Raw genomic sequence first — 24,674 nt, forward strand, 5'->3', positions numbered from 1 at the left:
TATTATTACACATAAAATGCAATTTATGTTCTGTAATGATATAAAATCCACAATGGATTAACACTGAATGCTGTGCAGTTCTAACTATGTGCAAAACAAACAACAGCAAAAACAAAGAGAAGTCATCAGCTCCCAGTTTCTCTCTTACACATTCATTTATTTTTCTTTCCCTACCAACACTGCCAATACCACCGGTAATCCTATCATTTACTATGTCAGTTATGTAATGTACCAAAACGACCGAAGCATTGTTTTGGTAGAGTCGAACTCTAGAAGTAGCCAATATGATCACTGATCTCTATTAAGATCTGAATATTATGTTACACCACTACTTAACCAATTTCTAGAAATTTTTATTTTCATTTCATGGCTTGCAATTTTCATATTAACACTTCCAGGTTTTGTACTGTTGCCATACTTTGTCATGAAGTGTATGATGTAGTTGCACAACTACATTATAATTATAATGCTGTTACCATTTAATTTGAAAGAAAATAAGTCCAGATGAGTGAGGGAAGGAGATGTTGGTTCTGGTCTCTCCTAATAAATAAATAAATAAATATACTTTTGATCTCCCTTTCACTTTTGTTTTGTCTTGTTCTGTTTCTGCCTTGTCCCTCAACATTTTCCATACAAAGAATGACAAATAAATAAAGTTCTATAAGCTCAAAAATTAACATTAATTTTTCATTTGTGTGTGTTTCAAACCTCCACTGGTTGCTTCTGTTTTAGCAATTGAACGTATTCTGGTATTTCAAATGCTATGGATGCATAGAAAAAGTTATCAAGAAATTTTTGGAAATTATTTAACCAAGTGTGTATTTCAAATACAAGCAACAATGAAAAAAAATACATTCCTTTAAAATAATCTAATTTGTACCTACAAGTCAGAATAAATTTACTGAGCAGTGAATACTGTGTACTGTGTTCTATTTTATATAACATTTATTGCCATGTGTAATTTTGCTGAGACTAGTTTGTAGAAATAATTGTTGGATTTTACATGGAAGTAGAAAGTACTGTACTCCACTTGGCTAGGTGTTGGAAATTATTGATAAGTTTCACAAATATCATTAATTTGTTGCAGGTGCTATCAGTAGGTCCTGATGCACTAATAGAGAAACACAAATCTGCCTAGGAGAATGCAAACATCCAACAATGTTAGCTCATATATGAAATATTAGATGCAGTTACTCTAACTCTAGGCAGGTGTTGGGGGATGAGACATTTGTCAAATTTGTGTGGATTCTCCATTTCTGATGTCTTCATGGTAGGCAGTAATTTAAATTTAGTAGTGAAGTGTAGAAGATTAACTTTAGCAAAAGCTAAGTATGACATTCACATTCTAAACACTCAGTCATTTTTGTAAAAAAATTCTTGCAAAGTACTATGTCAGTTCGTTCAGCAGTAAAAATGGGCTCTCTGACAGTATATTAAGCTTATCTGGCAGAAAGAGGTTTAAATTATATACCAGTTATCTGATAATTTTCTGCCAGGAGTGGAGTTATAAAGTCCATGAATATGTGAAACACATAATGAAATAACCATAACAAAATACACTGGGAAGTTAACTGGCTTCAGTAAACATAGAAAGACATAACGCTGTTGGTGGTTAATTAGGTTATTTCCAGAGGCAACTGGAGTACATTAACAGGTGCTAATACTGATATGTATGAAGGGAAAAAATCAGACAAATGTAATTCTTCTCTTAATAGGTTCTGAGCTACAACTCTGAAACTGACAGGTATGGGGACAGTGCAGCTGATAGTCACTCATCAGGTATTTACTTCTATTTTATTGTCAATTTCCCTCTGCTACTCATGTTGAAAGACAATCCAATGTATTCAATATACTTTGTAGCTCATGTAGACAAATGCTATGTTGTTAATCAAAGTTGATACCTACATTATTTTTCAATGTGTCGACAAGCCTTTAAAATGTAAGAAAGTAACTCCTTACTTCTTTTTACTTTTTGGTTACTCCACAAACAATAGTGTATTGAAGAAACAAAAGGGGATCTTGGTGACCATTATCACAACTGATGCAATGCCCACAACAGTGTTATTGAAGTCCTGATCTCTAATTATAAAGAATGAGCACAGGATTTATCTTGTAGATATTTTGCAGCCCCTGTTCTCAAAGAACATAGTTCAAGTTGTCCTGTTACAGATTCTGCAAGAATTGTTACTACAATAACTGGATCAATAAGTTGGTTATCAAAACTGCAATACCACACATTAACTCAAGAAGTTTCTGCTCACAACACTGTTTAGACTGTTTATCTGCCTTTGTATGATAATTGTGATTATTATTGATAGCACTGAAGATGGTCATGGACCATCAGTAAACAAATGTACTGAATTAATTTGTCATTAGCTGTTAGCTATAGGTGCAGACACAATGGAGGGATATCTGTTGAGAGGCCAGACAAATATATCGCGAAGAGATGCAGCAGCGTTTTCACTAATTGCAGGGGCAACAGTCTGATTGATTGATCTGGCCTTGCAGCATTTCAACCAAAACGGCCTTTCTGTGTTGGTACTGTGAATGGCTGAAAGCAAGGGGAAACTGCAACTGTAATTTTTCTTGAGGGTATGCAGCTCTAGTGTGTGGTTAAATGATGATGGCATTCTCTTGAGTAAAATATTCTGGAGGTAAAATAGTCCTCCATTCGGATCTCCGCATGGTGACTTCTCAGGATGATGTCATTATGGGGAGAGACAAAACTGGCGTGGAATGTCAGATTGCTTAATCAGTCAGGCAAGTTAGAAAATTTAAAAAGGGAAATGGATAGGTTAAAGTTACATATGGATAGGTTAAAGTTACATAGTGAAGAAGTCCAGTGGTAGTAGAAACAGGACTTCAGGTCAGGTGAATACAGTTTCATAAATGCAAAATAAAATGGGGTTAATGCAGGAGTAGGTTTAATAATGAATAAAAAAATTATAACATGCTTAAGTTACTATGAACAGCATAGTGAAAACTTCATTGTAGCCAAGACAGACACAAAGCTCACAGACACCACAATAGTACAAATTTATATGCCAACTAGCTCTGCAGAATGTGACGAGACTGAAAAATGTATGATGAGATAAAAAAGAAATTATCCAGTTAGTTATTGGAAATGAAAACTTCATAGTCAAGGGGAACTGGAATTTGATAGAAGTAAAAGGAAGAGAAGGAAAAGAAGTAGGTGAATACGGACTGGGGGAAATGAATGAAAGAGGAAGCCACATACAGAATTTTGCACAGAGCATAACTTACTTAAAGTTAATACTTGGTTTAAGAATCATGAAAGAAGGTGGTATACATGAAAGAGACCTGGAGACACTGGAAGGTTTCAGATAGATTATATAATGGTAAGACAGAGATTTAGGAACAAGGTTTTAAATTGCAAGACATTTCCAGGGGCAGATGTGGACTCTGACCACAGTTTATTGGTATGAACTGTAGATTAAAACTGAAGAATCTGCAAAAAAGTAGGAATTTGAGGAGATGTAACCTGGATAAGCTGAAAGAAACAGAGCTTGTTGAGAGTTTCAGAGGGTGCATTAGACAATGGTTGATAAGAACAGGAAAGGGATATAGTAGAAAAAGAATGGGTAGCTTTGAGAGATAAAATACTGAAGGCAGCAGAGGATCAAGTAGGTAAAAAGAAGGGGGCTGTTGGTAATCCTTGGGTAACACAGGAGAGATTGAAATTAATTGATGAAAGGAGAAAATATAAAAATGCAGTAAAGGAAAACTGCAAAAAGGAACACAAACATCTCAAAAATGAGACTGATAAAAGTGCAAAATAGCTAAACAGGAATGGCCACAGGACAAATATAAGGATTTACAAGCATATATCTCGGGGGGGGGGGGGGGGGGGGGGGGGGAGATAGACATCATCTTCAGGAAAAATTAGAGAGACCTTTGGAGAAAAGAGAACCATCTGTATGAACATCAAGAGCTCAGATGGAAAACCAGTTCTAATCAAAGAATTTAAAAGTAAAAGGTGGAAGAAATATATAGAGGTTGTATACAAGGGAAATGTACTTGAGGGCAGTATTATAGAAATGAGAGAGGATGTAAATGAAGATGAGATGGGAGGTATGATACTGTGTGAACAATTTGACAGAGCATTTAAAGACCTAAGCTGAAACAAGGCCCTGGGAGACAACAGTCCATTAGAACTACTGTAGGGAAAGCCAATCATGACAAAACTCTTCCATCTAATGATCAAGATGTATGAGACTGGTGAAATACCTTCAGACTTCAAGAAGACTATAATAATTCCAATTCAAAAGAAAGCAGGTGTTGACAGGTGTGAAAACTACTGAACTAACAGTTTCCTAAATCAGGGTTGCAAAATACTAAGATGAATTCTTTACGGACAAATAGGAAACTGGTAGAAGCTGACCCCAGGAGAGATCAGTTTGGTTTCTGGAGAAATATAGGAATACACTAAGAGTTAAAGAAAGGCAAACCTATGCTTAGAGCATTTATAGACTTAGAGAAAGCTTTTGACAATATTGACTGGAATACTCTCTTTGAAATTTTGGTGGTAGCAGGGGTAAAATACAGGGAGTGAAATGTGGTGCTGCAGTAGACTTGTGTTGATTAGGTGGGTAGATCATGTAACTAATGAGGAGGTACTGAATAGAATTGAGGAGAAAAGAAATTTGTGGCACAACCTAACTAGAAGAAGGGGTGGGTTGGTAGGAAACATTCTGAGGGATCAAGGGATCTCCAATTTGGTACAGGAGGGAAATGTGGTGTGTAAAAATCATAGAGGGAGACCAAGAGATGAATGCAGTAAGCAGATACAGAAGGATGTAGGTTGCAGTAGTAACTCGGAGATGGATAGGCTTGCACAGGATAAAAGTGACAGCGAGCAGCATCACACCACTCTTCAGACTGAAGACAACTACAACAACATAGCTATTATCTGGTCACAAGATTCATGTCATCGGGCACTGCCTTTGTCAAGATGCTCCACACATTGTAACTGATCGAAATACAATCCTTGCTCATTTATTGAGCGCTAAGTTAGGATGTATTTCTAGTGGTATACTGTGCTGGGAGCCATGTTGGTCTCCAGTTATATAATGATATGTTTTGCTAGCCCCACATTAATAAGCAATGCTGTAGCAGCTTCTATCTCCTTTCACCAATTTTTGAAAGATTGTTGGATTCCAGATTGTTGGAGGCAAACCAACAGTGCTCAGATTTATAGAGTTTGGAATGGATTACATGAAGAAAATCCATCTAATAGAGAACAACATACATTAAAACAAAGACTCCACTATTAATGTATATTTTAAATGAAACAAATAGGTAAATTTATTATATTAGATATTCTTCATCTTCTTTTCATACAAAATAAAATTTTATACAAGAATGTCAGCCTAGAAAACTTAATTGCCAGACAAACATATTTCCCAGTGCATAGCAGAACATTTGACTTAGATGGAAGATTGATTGTATGAAGAAGTCTGTTCAAAAACTTACGGGACATTCATAATTTTGCACCAATTAAAAGAAAATTCACAAATTGTGCTTCACACAATCCAGCAACAGACATACTAGGATTGCATCCAGAAGTATAAACAGCTTTGAGAGTGAATTTTATCCACAGTGGATGCTGTTGAACTCTGTGACTGTTCCTTTGCAGGGTGTAGAAAAATTTCCACTACCAGGCACAATAAAAGATTATTTATTCGTCACACAGCTGGGTTTGGGCATGTGCCCTTCCTCAGGTGTTTATACATTCATGTACACATTTATATGCATGGAGAGTACTGTATAAATACAAAGAAAATTATTTGCTGGTGACTAAACAGATACAAGTGGAACAATTGTAAGTGAGAAGGCAGCATTTATCGAAAATATACCTGTACTTACATAAAGATGAAGCATTATTATTATTATTATTATTATTATTACACTGGGGTGACAGTTTTTCCATTTAGTTGCACATTTATCATTATCACATGATAACAAATGCCCAACTAAATGGAAAAATTGTCACCGCAGAGTAATTATAATAATGATGCTTCATCTTTATGTAAGTACAGATATACTTTTGACAAATGCTGCCTTGCCACTTACAATTGTTCCACTTGTATGTGCTTAGTCACCAGCAAATAATTTTCTTTGTATTTATACAGTACTCTCCATGCATATAAATGTGTACATGAATGTATAAACACCTGAGGAAGGGCCAACACCTGAAACCAGTCATGTGATGAATAAATAATCTTTTATTGTGACTGGCAGTGGAAATTTTTCTGCACCCAGCTTTATGAGTGGTGTATCAAGTGTAGAGGAAAGTAATTCCAAGAGACCATGCACATTAAGTAAAAGGTAAGCACAGGAAAATTTTGTGGAGAACCAGAATTTTTCTAAAAGACCTTGTATAACAATTATTCCATGTGAGACCTTAAATTCAGGTGCATGTGTACTTAACAAATGCTTATTGAACTGCTGAGTGAGGTGCTGGTCTTGGTGGAACGGGAGAATTTTGTGCAGACAGGTAATTTCATTACCTACTTCATGAGTGTTATCTCTCAAACTGAAGCCATAAACGTGTCAGGCATTGAGCTGTCTGGTCATTCAGTACACTGATATACTTTGCATCTACCAACAAAGTGCCATCAGTGAACATAGGTACATGCCAACTTTTTGTACAGCTGTAGAATGGAAAATTCAGCAGAACACCAACGAGTGGTATCAGAAAAATAACTAAATAGATTTCTGTGTAGGCAGCCATTTTTAATTGTTCAGTCTCCTCTCTTCTGAAGTTCCAGTGTTAGTTGCCTGTTCTGTGCTTTTGGTCAGATTTAGTACGGTTTTCCGCTAATGGTCGACGTTGATACTGACTGTTAAAACTTCTTAATTCCTTCCAGTTTATTGGGGATTCTTTTCAACCCCTGCAGTTCACTAGATTTCATTTGACCTTGTAAAAAAATTTTCTAGGTGGTTTCCATTGGTTCCCAGACGCCACATATTTTCTTCTACAGAAAACATGGGTTGCATACAATGCTGGCTTAGACAAAACAATACCATACAGGCTATACGACAGACAAAACTGCAGACTAGGTTTTAATTACACCCCACATAACAATGTGTCCTAATATCTGCTGACATTAAAAACGCTTATGAGAGAGAGGATGATGAATGCAGCAGATGTGAGTATCTTCGGGTCCAGAAAGTTGTTGATTTTTCGGACACCACAGGGAGGATTTACAATAGCTTTGTAGCAGGTAGGCGTCACATTGGTCTGCACAAGAATTTCTGGCTGTCTTGAAGAAGGCAGTATGGTATGGAACATCCAGCTGTGTAGAAACCTTTCTACAGCTATTCATTGGGCAGCATTGATTGTGAGAATTTTCTTCACTTGATTCACATCTTATTAACATTGTGGTCTCAGCACAGGGAAGACCCCATATTCATACATCTTGTTGAAGGCCACTAGAAAGAAGTGTACTGCATAGCTTTTTATTGTACATGAAACCATAGTTGGCACTCTCAAACAGAAAACCTAGTGTTTTCATTGCAAACACTGCTGAGTTACACTGTGTTGACCCACTCTGTGTGTGTAGATAATTCTTCTGTCCTTCTTCACAATCTGTTGACATCTTGAGGTTTCACGTGTCCTGCTGGATATCAGTGTTGTCCATGTACAATATTTTGGCATGACTGATGTCTTCATTAGATACTACTTGAGACAGCTAGTCGAGTGGAACAGCTCCAATACCCCTCTCTGGTCAGCTCTAGGTGCTCCATCTGCAGTTTGTTCTCACTAGAATTGTCCTGAGATGTTCAATTTTCAGTCCAGTGTGTCTGACAGTGAGCTGATGTTCTGTTTTCAGTCTGGTGCTCAAGAGGACTGCTGGGGTATGTGAAAGATGACCTTGACATACAAAAACCAGGAATTTAGGAATTTGTAACATACCGTACCAATGTGGCATTTCATGGATTGGCCAAATGACTACAATAGTGGACATCAGAGGCACACCCTGCTGGGACAGGCAACTAAATCAGCTATTGCTGAGAACTGATCTATAATGTATGAAGAAACAGGGGTTCTAGCACAGACCTCCAAACACTGGGACAGTGTTATAAGAGAGTGAATGGAGATAAAGATAATAGAAAATATAATGAGTCATGACTGGGCACCAACAGCAAAGCCTTGTCTCCTGCACTGGAGTTGGTAAAACACAATGGTTGTGGCAACAGTATTCAACAAAAGAAGAACTGAGAAAGTGGACATAGGGAACAAACCCTAGGCAGCATATCATTTGTAATTTATCTACATGGTCTTGTCTGCTAACCTGAACATCCACAACTAACATCGTGTTAATATATGTGTTCCTTCCTTTATGCGTGATGGTGTTCTGTCTTTTTTCCATTCCCTGGTCCCGTCATCTACATAGCTGTTAAATAATCTAAGTGACAAGCTACACCCTTGTTTTACTCCTTGATTTGTTTGTTTTCCAGGAGTTAATTCCTTACATGTGTCAAACCCATTCTGGTTTTCTTGTATAGGGTTTTCGTGACTCAGATCAGATGCTTATAGATTTCTCTTTTTTCCATTATTGCCCATAGCTTGTCTCTGTAAGTTCTGTCAAATGCGTTTTCATAGTCCATAAATGCTAGGTAAGTTTCTGGATTAAATTCTCTCATGTATGTGTGTGAGAGGGGGGGGGGGGGGGGGGCACTGAAACTGCAAGGAATAAATTTTATTCATCTGATGGAAAAAAATCACCACTACTAGATGCAAAAATACTGAACAGATTAAATACGGGAGAATTCTCTTATAATTAAGAATGCTACGTCTCTCTAACATGTGCTGGGTAAAATATGAGATATCAGAGGAGTGGAAAATAGCAAAGGCCACTTCAATATATAAGAAATACAGAATTAAACCTACACCAAAAAATTTCTTCATACATTCTAACTCAAGCTAGAAAGGTAATACCTATCCTCATATGCAAACTGTGTAAGCATGTCTACTAGATTATATGTGAATCTAATAGAGGGAAACATTCCATGTGGGAAAAATATATCTAAAAACAAAGATGATGTGACTTACCAAACGAAAGCGCTGGCATGTTGATAGACACACAAACAAACAAACACAATCATACACACAAAATTCAAGCTTTCGCAACCAGCTGTTACTTCACCAGGAAAGAGGGAAGGAGAGGGAAGGATGAAAGGATGTGGGTTTTAAGGGAGAGGGTAAGGAGTCATTCCAATCCCGGGAGCGGAAAGACTTACCTTGGGGGGAAAAAAGGACAGATATACACTCACACACACACACACACACACACACACACACACACACACACACACACACACACACACACATCCATCCGCACATACACAGACACAAGCAGACATGACAAATGTCTGCTTGTGTCTGTGTATGTGCGGATGGATGTGTGTGTGTGTGTGTGCGCGAGTGTATATCTGTCCTTTTTTCCCCCCAAGGTAAGTCTTTCCGCTCCCGGGACAAATGTCTGCTTGTGTCTGTGTATGTGCGGATGGATATGTGTGTGTGCGCGAGTGTATACCTGTCCTTTTTTCCCCCTAAGGTAAGTCTTTCCGCTCCCGGGATTGGAATGACTCCTTACCCTCTCCCTTAAAACCCACATCCTTTCGTCTTTCCCTCTCCTTCCCTCTTTCCTGATGAAGTAACAGTTGGTTGCGAAAGCTTGAATTATGTGTGTATGTTTGTGTTTGTTTGTTTGTGTGTCTATCAACATGCCAGCGCTTTCGTTTGGTAAGTCACATCATCTTTGTTTTTAGATATAGATTATATGTGAAGTCATATGATAAAAATAGCTAACAATGTGATTTTAAAATTGCTTTGAAAGGAGAGCAAATGTTTACATTATGCTTTCTGTTCCATGTGGTCCTTACTATCACCTCATTCTGTATACTTCTTTCTTCTAGAAATATTCTGTACCATGCCAGGTGATGAAATACAGGCATATTTGTGGAAGACCACTGACATAAAAGGTCATCATCATCATCATCATCATCATCATTTAAGACTGATTATGCCTTTCAGCGTTCAGTCTGGAGCATAGCCCCACTTATAAAATTCCTCCATGATCCCCTATTCAGTGCTAACATTGGTGCCTCTTCTGATGTTAAACCTATTACTTCAAAATCATTCTTAACCGAATCCAGGTACCTTCTCCTTGGTCTGCCTCGACTCCTCCTACCCTCTACTGCTGAACCCATGAGTCTCTTGGGTAACCTTGCTTCTCCCATGCGTGTAACATGACCCCACCATCTAAGCCTGTTCACCCTGACTGCTACATCTAGAGAGTTCATTCCCAGTTTTTCTTTGATTTCCTCATTGTGGACACCCTCCTGCCATTGTTCCCATCTATTAGTACCTGCAATCATCCTAGCTACTTTCATATCCGTAACCTCAACCTTGTTGATAAGGTAACCTGAATCCACCCAGCTTTTGCTCCCATACAACAAAGTTGGTCGAAAGATTGAAATGGTGCACAGATAACTTAGTCTTGGTACTGACTTCCTTCTTGCAGAAGAGAGTAGATTGTAGCTGAGCGCTCACTCCATTAGCTTTGCTACACCTCGCTTCCAGTTCTTTCACTATGTTGCAATCCTGTGAGAATATGCATCCTAGGTACTTGAAACTGTCCACCTGTTCTAACTTTGTTCCTCCTATTTGGCACTCAATCCGTTTGTATTTCTTTCCCACTGACATTACTTTCATTTTGGAGATGCTAATCTTCATACCATAGTCCTTACATTTCTGATCTAGCTAGCTCTGAAATATTACTTTGCAAACTTTCAATCGAATCTCCCATCACAACTAAGTCATCCACATATGCAAGACTGCTTATTTTGTGTTCACACATCTTAATCTCACCCAGCCAGTCTATTGTTTTCAACATATCATCCATAAATAATATGAACAACAGTGGAGACAGGCTGCAGCCTTGTCTTACCCCTGAAACTACTCTGAACCATGAACTCAATTTACTGTCAACTCTAACTGCTGCCTGACTATCCATGTAAAGACCTTTAATTGCTTGCAGAAGTTTGCCTCCTATTCCATAATCTCGTAGAACAGACAGTAACTTCGTCCTAGGAACCCGGTCATATGCCTTTTCTAGATCTATAAAGCATAGATACAATTCCCTGTTCCACTCATAACACTTCTCCATTATTTGCCGTGAGCTAAAGATCTGGTCCTGACAACCTCTAAGAGGCCTAAACCGACACTGATTTTCATCCAATTGGTCCTCAACTAATACTCGCACTTTCCTTTCAACAATACCTGAGAAGATTTTACCCACAACGCTGATTAAAGAGATACCTCTGTAGTTGTTACAATCTCTTCTGTTTCCATGTTTAAAGATTGGTGTGATTACATACAAGGTCTGTTCAAAAAATTCCAGAACATTTGTAATTTCGTGCCAGTGGTGTGTTGGAGCAAACTGTGGCTGGCATCCCTGCACAAACCTGTGCTTAATGTGTAATTGCTGGAAGTTTCATTGTTGTATGCCTGTTAGTTATTTCTCAGGGCTGTACTGAGTAGAATGTTGTGACACACAGTTTGTGAATTTTGAGATGTCAGATTTAGAGGAGCAATCTGTCTGATTTAAATTTTGTGTGAAACTCATGGAAACTTTTACAGAGGCACATCAAGTGTATGGTGACGAGAGCTTAAGCCATACTTGGTGTTACGAATGGTTCACACTTCTTAAAAACAATCGTATGGAAGTTAAAGATGACCCTCATTCAGGATGCCCTTTGACATCTACCAAACAACATATCAGGAACATCAGTGAAACTGTGCGTGCCAAAGACTGACTGTCTGAGAGACTGCAGAAGAATGTAACATTTGAGTTGGATCATGTCATGAAATCCTCACAAAGCATCTTGGAATGCATCATGTTGCCACCAAGTTCATCCCATAGCTCATGAGTGAAGACCACAAAGACCTTCACTTCACAATCTGTGAATAGCTTTTGGATCGCACAAATGAGAATGAGATGTTCCTTAAGAAAATTGTAACTGGTGATGGGATGTGGGTCTATGGTTATGATGTTGACCACAGTTCTGTCTTCACAGTGGGTCAGGAAAGGTTCCCGAAGACCAAGAAAAGCTCATCAGCTCAGGTCAAATGTGAAAGCCAGTCTGATAGTTTTCTTTGACTTTGAAAGATTAGTTCATCATGAATTCATGCTACAGGGACAAATGTGGTGAGACAATTTATGACTTTTGCATCACGATAATGCACCTGCACATTGCACAAAAAATGAAATCTCTAGGCTGCATCATTCTCCATACTTTCCAGACCTGGGCCCTGTGGACTTTTTGTTTATTTCCAAAGTTGAAAACCCTATTGAAAGGGTGAAGATTTTCAATGATAGACAAGGTAAAAGAGGATTCACAGACAGAACTCCGTGTGATCGAGCAAGAGGCATTCCAAGACTGTTTCTGGAAGTGCAAAAGACATTGGGAGCAGCGTATCAATTGTGGAGGTGAGTATTTCAAAGGAGACCATACAGAATAAGTAAAAGGTAAGTGCAGAAAAAATTTGTGCACAAAGCTCTTGAAGTTTTTGAAAAGACGACGTATTTTTGAGAAATCCATTTCCAGAATGCTACTGTAGCAGGGTAGTGTTGAGATTCAATATACTGTGTGGAAACAGTATGAAGATAATTTTGGTATTATAATATAGGACTGTTCAGTTTGTTATCCTCATTTCTCTGTTCAAGTCATGAAGTTAAATCCATTTTTTTTTTTTTTTTGAAATGAATGAAGTTACAGAATTTGTTTTACAATGCTGTGAAAGTACACACTCTAATTTATTTCTCCACATAGTTTCCAGCTGCATTGAGACATTGTCATAGTGTTTGATGAGCTCTGAAATTCTGCAGTCATATCTGTGGCTGAAGGCAATCTACAATGTGGATTTCCAACTCCCCTTTGTATAGAAGAGTATAAATAATCAATGAAAAATGAACATAAATCTCTGGAATCTCTGCAGTGGTGAATTTGTTGTTTTCTCTAACCTTTCCATTAATCAAACAAAACATTTATGATTTTGTTCAGCCACCTTTCTCACTAATGAGAATCACAAGGACAGATCTGATTGATTTGATTGGCAAAAGGGTTAGAGAAAACACAGATTCAACACTGTGGAGCTTTGTTTTCATTTTACGCAGATTATTTGTGCGTTTCTGTACAAAAGGAAGTTGTAAACAAATGTCATAGCAGCTTCAGTCACAGGTGGCAGAATTCTAAGATGTGGACTTTCAGAGCTTGTCAAAGGCTACAACAAATTCTCACTGTGGCTGGAAAGTATTTGGAAAAATAAATTGGAGTGTGTACGTTCACAGTATTGCTACAAATTCTGTAACTTTGTTCACATTTCTTTTTTTTTTTAAAAAAAATGGAGATTGCTTTATGGATTGCCCTCATATTTTACTTTGTGCAGAACTGATCCATATTTATTTGTCCGTGACCATGTGAGCCATAGCTTCTTGGTTATAGAATGAGTTAGTACAAATTTACAGAATGATGATTAGTAAGTTTATAAATGAAAAAAATTAATAAAATACAAAAAAGATAGAGGTTTTATGAATAAATAACACATTACAGAGGAAAGTTATTAAGTACTGCAAGAAACTCCAGTTGAGAATGGGAAAGTGGCTTCAGTAAATAAAGTAATGATTTGTTCAGAACCATCCTAATTGTGACTATCATGTACATAAGCTCTGCATGAGAACTGTTTTTATTAAAATACTGCAGTTAAAAAACAATTGTGTTTGGTTCACAACACAAAAAAAGAAAAATGTGTTGTATTTGGAATATATATTCACACTAAAAGCAATGTTGTAGAAGTTCATTTCCTAATTATCTCCCACAAAAGGTAAAATGAACTAGTAATATATAACACATGTTTAAATTTAATGTTATATATTATACTGTAATAGTTCATAATTAATAATGCTGAAGGTAATCCAAATCATAGAGGACTTTATAAAATTCAGTGCCTTTGGAAAAAGAATTTGTAGTATCAGTGTAGACTACTATGTATTATTCAGCACATATATGAAGAGTGTGAGGTGGTATTTATCATGTCTCCTATGCCAATGTTCTGTAGATATAAATGAAACAATGACCATCTTGACTGTGTACTTCCATGAAAATGTGAGATTCTGGATTATAAATAAATAACTACTGCTACTGTTCTTACCTCTAAGTCATCTCCTTCCCCTTTCTTCACTTTGTAGTCTTTCATCATGTAATATGCTGATGGAGCATGATGTATTTCATCCAATTTGTGACTAATCTCCTTCCCTCTGTAAGGAGCAACAGTGTTAGTGCCTCCAGGGTGAAAATGGAGAAATTTTCCAATATCATAATCTTCACCCTTGTGTTTTATGACAAAGTTGGCTTTTGTCATGATGTGCCTTTTTGCTGGCTTCAGAATAATTTATTTATCACTTGCTTCTCTCAGTTTCACTGATTTTGTTTCACCCTACCTGAAAATCATGGTATGAACAACTTCTATGAGGCTTCAGTTGCAATCACATGGTTGATACAAGGATACAAGAAAGGAGATAAATGACAACCCAAATGTTACATAGACTTGATGTCCAGCTAAACTTCAAATGAAGTGAAGATAAGGTGTACATCTACATACATTGCTAAGTTTACAATAAAGTGCTTTCTTTACTGTAGAATCAAATAGAAGAGCTGAGAACAAAGAAATAACTATGTAATTACAATGCACTGAATGATTTTCATTCTGTATTATATGCTACGAGTATGTGGCTGTTTAACACTATGGCATTGGTATGTATATGACAATAATTCAGTTAAGATTTCAGGCCAACAGCTTTGACAAAACATTGAAATTTTGCAAAACAAGTAACTTCGTTAGAAGAGTTCAACTCACCATTTACAGATGAAGCAGATCAACTGAACATCATTGCAGCAGCACAGTTGACACCTGACTGAGTGGCTGATAAGTGTATGACTGCTTATATCTTCTGCTGCTGAATGAAGTGGTATTCCTACTCTGAAATGGAGCATACAGTTATCTGGCTGGAAACATTTATGTAAGCTGCAATCAAAATCATTTATCTCTACTGTGATCTTGATAAGTATCGATTGACCTCTATCTTCCAACTGATGTTTGTCACACCTTCTAGTGCTGATCCACTTCAAGGACAAATATGCTTTCAAGTAGACTTCTTGACACATGCTGGAAAGTTTAAGAACTTCACACAACTTCCCAATACCATATCATGAATTATTTCATGGTAAATTTTTTTGCTACAGTTTCATTATAAACATTATTTTCCAATCTGACTTCCTACTGCAGTAGAATGTACTTTTTTCCAGAAAGTTAACATGTCTCTAACAATAAAACTTTAGGTCTAGTGCAATTCATGGTATTAAGGTCAAAAAAGAAGAACTAAAAGACAGCGAAGCTTAATGTGGCTGTACCAACTTAGTTGTTGCAGTTCTTATTGTTCATACACTTTTTCAACCTGCTCTATGTATTGTTAGCATATTTATCTTCATTCTGCACCATCACACTCATACCAGTGAAAAATGGGCTGTCCCCAGGCATCCCTTTATTTACCACCTATTTAATTCTTGAGTATTGTTTGTCAGTACGGGGCCCTTATGAAGTTGATTTACCAGAGGCAATAAAGTTACAAAGAAGAACTGGAGTCATTTACTCACCCTGAAAGCATTACAAATATCATTACAGGCCTAATTAATAAAAAGATCAGTTGAAAACAACAAATTGCTGTATTCCTGTTATTTTCTACCGAGCCCCTCTATTTGGGGCACCTTTCTCGTGTACACCCGGATGCTCGATTATTTTGTTGATATGATCATTCCAAGGATGTCATGGTCTGTCATGTTTGTTTGTCAGGTGGTTTCCGTTTGCCACTAATGATCTGGCATTCTCACCAAATGCCTATACTAGTTTAATGATTTTCTTTCAGTTCTATCTGCCACTGTTTCACTTACCCTCATTTTAGTTCTTACTCCATCATTAGTTCCACCTCAATTTTTGATGTTCTGGTGGTCAATCATTAGTAATACTTTTCCACAGCTATGAGTCATCTTTTGTGGTCAGTATTTTTAAATGAAGAAACATGTTATTAGTGCCATGTTTGAATTTTGACAGTTAAAAAACGACCCCATTCAATCTCATGAAGTCTGGGCCACTGAGCTACACAGGTTATGTAGGAATTTCTGTTAGGAATTGCTGTTTTGTACTCAGCTCTCTAACAACAGACATCCCAGATGTAATGCTGGTGGGACCCTCATCTTTCCCACCTCCCAGATGATTCCATCAACAATCATAGCAGTGGCAATGGGCCCCATCAGTGGCAGCCCTCATTGTTCACTGGCTGAAAATGTTGCTTCCTTCACCACACATGCAGTGCATCACTCCATGACTCCGCTGGGGTGCAACATGTCACAAGTGTGCCAAATAGGCACACTTGCAAAACGTATATTTAGCAACTCTGCCCAAAATAAGCCCTAATGTATGAAAGTGAATGAAGTGAGTGGTAAATATACCAATGTGCAGACTTCTCAGAATGCAGTCCAGCAAGTGTACTTAGATGAATTCGTAGACAAACGCGCAGTGAAGTTACTCCTTGAAGCTGGTGCTGCTGTGTCCTTGCTAAACTGACCCACTTACTTAAGTTATTATCATTGTACTTACAGCCAGCCAAGACAATTGTTTGGGCCTATGGATGCCATCATGTGCCCCCTTGCTAGAAAAACTATCCATTTTATTTAATTGCAATCAAGTTTCTTACCCGGTAATTATCTTGTTGCAGCTCCCCTTCAAAGTGGACAATGTTTTTGGGGAAGATTCTTTTCACACTTTTGGGTTTACAGTTTGTGAAACAGCACATGCCACACAAACTGAAAGGCCTGACATCTTCCTAAAGACTCCCTGTTTGGAATAAAACAATATGGAAAGGATAGAGTGGTACTCACCACATAGAGGAGGCATTGAGTCACAGACAGGCACAATGGAAAAGACGGCTAAAATGTTAAGCTTTTGGACAAAAACTTTCTTCTGAAGTAGAAAACACACACATGTTCACACAAGCACAACTCATGCACATGTATGCACTGTCTCTGGGCACTGTAGCTGGTGTGTGAGAGGTGCTTGTGTGAATGTGTGGGAATGTGTGTTTTATACTTTGCAAAAAGACTTTATCTGGCTCTGACGCAAAGTGACACTTTCTCTCTGTTCAGTTCCGAAATAAATGTTCATTCTGACTGTAAAAGTGTGTCATTACGGTTCTATGCCACGTAATACCCACAGTATCATAGGAAGAATACATGAGTAAATTGGTTGGTGATCTAGGTGGATATATGGTGCAAATGTTAGTGCAGATAGCTACAGCCTCTGGCAGCAACAATGGAACTAGCCCAATTGGTCATAGAGTCAAATGGAGCTTGGATGATGGATACGACTACATCATTCCACTGCTTCGAATCCATGCTAGACTTCATCAACTACAGTGTCTGACAAGTGGTGGCATGCCATTCTCCTGGAAGCCAATCACCAGATTTTTCAGTGAAAGAGAGGGAGAGAGAGAGGAGAGAGAGAGAGAGAGAGAGAGAGAGAGAGAGAGAGAGAGAGAGAGAGAGAGAGAGAGCTGGGGACTGTACTGATCAGGGCAACGGTCGAGTACCCCTGTGTATGGAGGTGGGTCAGAACAGCATTTGCAATGTGTGGTTATCCATTGTCTTGTCGAAAAATAACATCACAATCTCAAAGATAGGGCACAGCCACTATATGTCAAAGATGAACGTAATTTGGCTGTGCTCGCTCTCCTTGAAGCCTCCAAATATCTGAATATGGGTAGCAGGCTTAGGTGAACTCAAGTTAATTATTGGATCTTTTTACTGACCACCTGATTCCACCAAAACAGTTCTAGAACCATTCAAAGAAAATCTACGTACAGTAGTGCGTCAACACCCAGATAATGAAATATTAGTTGGAGAGGACTTTAATCTACCCAGTATAGACTGAGACGTCTATGGATTCATTACAGGTGGTATGGACAGACAGTCTTGTGAAGTCCTTTCGAACACGTTTTCTGAAAACTGCGTTGAGCAACTAGTTAGACAACCCACATGCAGTGGAAATATTTTAGACCATGTAGCTACAAACAGGCCTGACCTTGTCAACATCGTCAGTATAGAGACAGGGATTAGTGCTCAAATGTCATTATAATGATGATGGTTATTAAAGTTGATAAATCATCAAGAAGTCTGGGAGAGTATTTACGCTACAAAAAGCAGATAAACAGTTATTAGCATCCTATTAAGACAATGAATTGACACCATTTAGTCCTAGTGTGGCAGACTAAGAGGAAGTAAGGGCACAATTTAAACTGGTTCCATCACGGTTTTATAATAAAATTCGGAAAATCCTGTCGAAGGAGAGACTGTTGCATTCTCGGTTCAAAAGAGAACGCGTAAATGTTGATTGGCAAAAATTAGTAGAAATTTGTACATCCCTAAGAAGATCGATGTGTGAAGCATACAGCGACTTCTATCTTTGTACCTTAGCGAAGGTTCTTGCCAAGAACGCAAAAAAAAAAGAAAAAAAAAAGCTGGTTTACGTAGGATCGCTAAGTGCGTCAAAGGCTTCTATCCAGTCACTCATCGACCAGTCTGGGGTGGCAATAAAATACAGCAAAAGCTAAGCTGAACTTTTAAATTTTATCTTTAAGAAAGTTATTTATGCAGGAGGTTGGAGCAGTCTCCCGCATGGAGGACATAGAAATAGTCATCCCTAGAATACAGAAGCAACTGAAAGAGTTGCGAACAAATAAGTCGTTAGGTACAGGTGAAATCCCAGTTCTGTTTTACAGAGATTACCATGCAACATTGTTCCCTTACTTAGCTTGCTTTCATTGCGAATCCCTCGCTCAGTGCAAGATCCCAAGCGACTGGAAAAAAGTAGAGCTGACTCATATACACAGGAAAGGTAAAAGAACGGACCCACATAATTACAGACAAATAACATCGGTTTGCTGCAGAGTTCTTAAAACATTCTCATTTCGAATGTAATAAATTTCCTCGAGACAGAAAAGCTTCTGTCCACAAATCCGCACGGATTTAAAAAATATCACTCGTGCGAAAGTCATCTTCCTCCTGTGAACCACGTATGAAGGGCTACCTGCAGATTCCATATTCCTAGATTTCCAGAAATTATTTTCTGCGGTGCTCCACTGCAGACTGTTGACGAAGGTCCAAGCATGCAGATTATTTTCCCAGATTTGTGAGTGGCTCGAAGATTTCTTAAGCAATAGAACCCAGTATGTTATCCTCGACAGCGAGTGGTCAAAAGAAGTAAAGGTTTCGTCAGGGGTGTCCCAGGGAAATGCTGTAGGACCGCTGTTACCTTCTATATATATATATATATATATATATATATGGAGAGGGTGAGCAGCAATTTACTGCTATTTGCTGCTGATGCTGTGGTGCACGAGTAGGTGTCGTCACTGAATGACTGTAGGAGGATTCAAGATGGTGCAGACAGAATTTCTAGGTGGTGCGATGAATGGCAGCTTGCTCTAAATGTAGAAAAATGTAAGTTAATGGGGATGAATAGGAAAAAATAGAAGACAGCATTAGTAGTGTGCTGCTTGACAGTCACATCAGTTATATATCTAGACATAACATTGCAAAGCAATATGAAATGGAACGAGCACATCAAGTTGGCAGTGGGGAAGACGAATGGCTGACTTCTTTTTATTGGGAGAATTTTGGAAAACTATTGCTCATCTATAAAGGAGATCGCATATAGAACACTAGTGCCACCCATTTTTTATTCCTTCCTGAGCGTTTGGGATCCCCAGCAGGTCAGATTACAGGACGACATTGAAGCAATCCAGGGAGACGCTGCTAGATTTGTACCAGTGGGTTCGATCAGCATGCAAATGTTATGGAGATACTTTGTGAACTTAAATGGGAATCCCTGGAGTGAAGGCGATGTTCTTTTCGTGAGACACTATTCCAGTTTTTGGGGCCGGCAGCAGAACGATTATACTGCCGCCAACGTACATTTCGCACGAAGATTATGAAGATACGATAAGAGAAATCAGGGCTCAAAGAAAGGCATATTTTTTATGTCATTGATTAATATCAATTAATTTACTATTTTGACAGATTAATGTGTTGAATTTAGAATTCATTTATGTAGATTTTTTCTACAAATAGTCGTTTTTCCCTCGCTCTGTTTGTGAGTGGAGCAGGAAGGCAAATGACTGTTAATGGTACGAGATACCCTTCACCATGTACCATACAGTGGCTTGTGGAGTATGTACACCGATGTAGACGTAGAGATGGATACATCCATCATGAAGCTGTACAGAGAGCCGGAACTCATCAGAAATGATGTAATGGTCCCAGTCATGTGTACGGCGTTGTCACTGGCCGCAGCTGTATTGGCTTGCAACTCTTTGCTGTCATATAAAGGAAAGTCACGTCAATAATCGCCTTGCTGACAGTTCACGGTGCTGTAAATATTGTTGCACTTCCCATGTTCTTGCATGTCGTGCTGCAAACAGTTCCACCTCCTCACTCAAGGTACATGGCACAGCTGAACGATTCTGTACAACTGAGTGAACAATATGTCTGCCCTCTTGGCCACTAGTCTTTTGGGACTGCTGAGATCCTGCGCTTGTAAGTGCAAGTGCTTGTATGGCTGTCCAGCAGAGAGAACATAATAGCATTCATGAGAGTCTGATAGACACGCAGCACGCGTAGCAGAAATGAGCAAGTGGCCAAGATGAGAGATCGCATACAAAATGGACCAGTCATGTGTCTGTACAAAGTTGATGGGTAGACACAGAGGCTGATCTGCATCTACAGTTATACTCTGCAAACCACCATGAAGTGCATGGCAGACGGTATGTCCCATTGTGCCAGTTATTAGGGTTTCTTCCTGTTCCATTCACGTATGGAGCACAGGAAGAACGATTGTTTGAATGTTTCTTTGTGCGCAGTAATTATTCCTATCTTATCCTCACAATCCCTATGTGAACGATATGTAGGCCTTTATAGTATATTATTAGAGTCATCATTTACAGCTGGTTATTGGAACTTTGTTAACAGATTTTCTTGGGATAGTTTATGGCTATCTTCAAGAGTCTTCCAGTTCAATTCCTTCAGTATTTCTGTGACCCTCTCCCATGGATCAAACAAATCTGTGACCATTTGTGCTGCCCTTCTCTGTATATGTTCAATATCCCTTGTTAGGCCTATATGGTAGGGGCCCCACACACTTGAGCAATGTTCTGGGATGGGTTGCTCGAGTGATTTGTAAGAAATCTTCTATGTAGAGTGAGTGCCCTTCCTCAATGTTCTACCAGTAAACTGAACCCTACTACCTGCTTCACCCATGACTGAGGCTATGTGATCATTCCATTTCATATCCCTACAAAGTGTTACACCCAGGTATTCGTATGAGGTGGCCGATTCCAACAGTGATTCCCTGATGTTATAGTTGTGGGGATGTAGGACCACTGGCTCTACTCCCCAATAATATCGCTGCCCTGCCACAGCAAGAACAACTTTATCTTTGCCACATCAGTTATCTGTGGTATGCGGTCTACGCTATTCACATTGTATATGCGCTGTGAGAATAAAAGTATTCATGGTGACAGGAGTGTGAGTGATTATCTATTGTCATAATTACTGTGCCCACTCCCCACTACCTACAGTGGTCTTTTCAACCACGCCACAAAATACCGAGTTATGCTCGCTCCAGCATGCCGCCGATCATCGTGGGATACAAACGTCACGCCCAACCACGCTTCGGGAAATTCCCCATCCCAAACACCCATTTCCAACATGTCCACATACACCTGGTGGGACCAGTCCCAGATTCAAACAGAGACAAGTACATCTTGTCAACCATAGACAGGACAACTCGATGGGTGGAGGCCACACCTCTGACTAATATTTCGGCTAACACTGTCACCCAAGCTTTCATCACACTTTGGATTGCACGCTTTGGCTGCTCAGAGTCTGCCGCTGACAACTGACCAGGGCTGGCAATTTGAGTCGGCTCTATTCTCTGAGCTCCGCTGCCTCTGTGGGTGCCAGCGGTTCCACACGATGATATACCATTCTCTATCCAATGGACTTATGGAACGGTGCCACCTCATCCTCAAGACAGCACTCATATACCACGATCAGGAGTGGATGCAGGCTGTTCTGTGGGTGCTGCTGGGCATACGAGCTGCCTACAAAGAAGACGCCTCACTGGCACACGTGACCTGTGAGGAGACAATCACCCTCCCAGCAGAGTTTGTATCACAAACTACCGACACTGTGGATGTCAACCTCCTGGATCTAGAAAACATGTCAGGGACCACATCCACCACGTCTGCATCCCACCGCCATCCCACCACGCCAAACTGACTACCTCTGTGCAGGAGGACCTCCAATCATATACACATGTCATGCTGAGAACTGATGCTGTCAAACCGGCCCTCCGCCCTGCATATCTACATCTACATCTACATCCATACTCCGCAAGCCACCTGACGATGTGTGGCGGAGGGTACCCTGAGTACCTCTATTTGTTCTCCCTTCTATTTCAGTCTCGTATTGTTCGTGGAAAGAAGGATTGTCGGTATGCTTCTGTGTGGGCTCTAATCTCTCTGATTTTATCCTCATGGTCTCTTCGCTAGATATACGTAGGAGGGAGCAATATACTGCTTGACTCCTCGGTGAAGGTATGTTCTCGAAGCTTAAGCAAAAGCCCGTACCGAGCTACTGAGCGTCTCTCCTGCAGAGTCTTCCACTAGAGTTTATCTATCATCTCCGTAACTCTTTCGCGATTACTAAATGATCCTGTAACGAAGTGCACTGCTCTCCGTTGGATCTTCTCTATCTCTTCTATCAACCCTATCTGGTATTGCTCCCACACTACTGTGCAGTATTCAAGCAGTGGGCGAACAAGCGTACTGTAACCTACTTCCTTTGTTTTCGGATTGCATTTCCTTAGGATTCTTCCAATGAATCTCAGTCTGACATCTGCTTTACCGACGATCAACTTTATATGATCATTCCATTTTAAATCACTCCTAATGCGTACTACTAGATAATTTATGGAATTAACTGCTTCCAGTTGCTGACCTGCTATTTTGTAGCTAAATGATGAGGGATCTATTGTTCTATGTATTCGCAGCACATTACACTTGTCTGCATTGAGATTCAATTGCCATTCCCTGCACCATGCGTGAATTCGTCGCAGATCCTCCTGCATTTCAGTACAATTTTCCATTGTTGCAACCTCTCGATACACTACAGCATCATCCGCAAAAAGCCTCAGTGAACTTCCGATGTTATCCACAAGGTCATTTACATATATTGTGAACAGCAACGGTCCTACGACACTCCCCTGCGGCACACCTGAAATCACTCTTACTTCGGAAGACTTCTCTCCATTGAGAATGACATGCTGCGTTCTGTTATCTAGGAACTCTTCAATCCAATCACACAATTGACCTGACGGTCCATATGCTCTTACTTTGTTCATTAAACGACTGTGGGGAACTGTATCAAACGCCTTGCGGAAGTAAAGAAACACGGCATCTATCTGGAAGCCGTGTTTATGGCCCTCTGAGTCTCGTGGACGAATAGCCTGAGCTGGGTTTCACACGATCGTCTTCTTCGAAACCCATGCTGATTCCTACAGAGTAGATTTCTAGTCTCCAGAAAAGTCATTATACTCGAACATAATACGTGTTCCAAAATTCTACAACTGATCGACGTCAGAGATATAGGTCTATAGTTCTGCACATCTATTCGACGTCCCTTCTTGAAAACGGGGATGATCTGTGCCCTTTTCCAATCCTTTGGAACGCCACGCTCTTCCAGAGACCTACGGTACACCGCTGCAAGAAGATGGGGAAAGTTCCTTCGCGTACTCTGTGTAAAATCGAACTGGTATCCCATCAGGTCCCGCGGCCTTTCCTCTTTTGAGCGATTCTAATTGTTTCTCTATCCCTCTGTCGTCTATTTCGATATCTACCATTTTGTCATCTGTGCGACAATCTAGAGAAGGAGCTACAGTGCAGTCTTCCTCCGTGAAACAGCTTTGGAAAAAGACATTTAGTATTTCGGCCTTTAATCTGTCATCCTCTGTTTCAGTACCATTTTGGTCACAGAGTATGTGGACATTTTGTTTTGATCCACCTACCACTTTGACATAAGACCAAAATTTCTTAGGATTTTCTGCCAAGTCAGTACATAGAACTTTACTTTCGAATTCATTGAACGCCTCTCGCATAGCCCTCCTCACACTACATTTCGCTTCGCGTAATTTTTGTTTGTCTGCAAGGCTTTGGCTATGTTTATGTTTGCTGTGAAGTTCCCTTTGCTTCCGCAGCAGTTTTCTAACTCGGTTGTTGTACCACGGTGGCTCTTTTACATCTCTTACGATCTTGCTTGGCACATACTCATGTAATGCATATTGTACGATGGTTTTGAACTTTGTCCACTGATCCTCAACACTATCTGTACTTGAGACAAAACTTCTGTGTTGAGCCGTCAGGTACTCTGAAGTCTGCTTTTTGTCACTTTTGCTAAAAAGAAAAATATTCCTACCT

The 24,674-nt window shown here is 39.4% G+C and overlaps 1 protein-coding gene across 4 annotated transcripts in view; it reads right to left on the bottom strand.

Moving 5' to 3' along the window:
- Positions 1–24,674, bottom strand: part of LOC126416779 (fatty acid 2-hydroxylase) — a 519,796-nt gene that overhangs the window by 15,506 nt on the left and 479,616 nt on the right. For all 4 annotated transcript variants that reach the window (XM_050084637.1, XM_050084639.1, XM_050084640.1 and 1 more), the window contains 2 exons: positions 14,948–15,070; positions 14,243–14,531 (listed from right to left, as the gene is read on the bottom strand). In XM_050084637.1, coding sequence (XP_049940594.1) covers positions 14,243–14,452 — 210 coding nt within the window. In that variant the 5' untranslated portion in view covers positions 14,453–14,531; positions 14,948–15,070. The remainder of the gene's footprint in view (positions 1–14,242; positions 14,532–14,947; positions 15,071–24,674) is intronic.

The sequence above is a fragment of the Schistocerca serialis genome, chromosome 8 (assembly GCF_023864345.2).
Source record: "Schistocerca serialis cubense isolate TAMUIC-IGC-003099 chromosome 8, iqSchSeri2.2, whole genome shotgun sequence".
Taxonomy (NCBI): Eukaryota; Metazoa; Arthropoda; class Insecta; order Orthoptera; family Acrididae; genus Schistocerca; species Schistocerca serialis.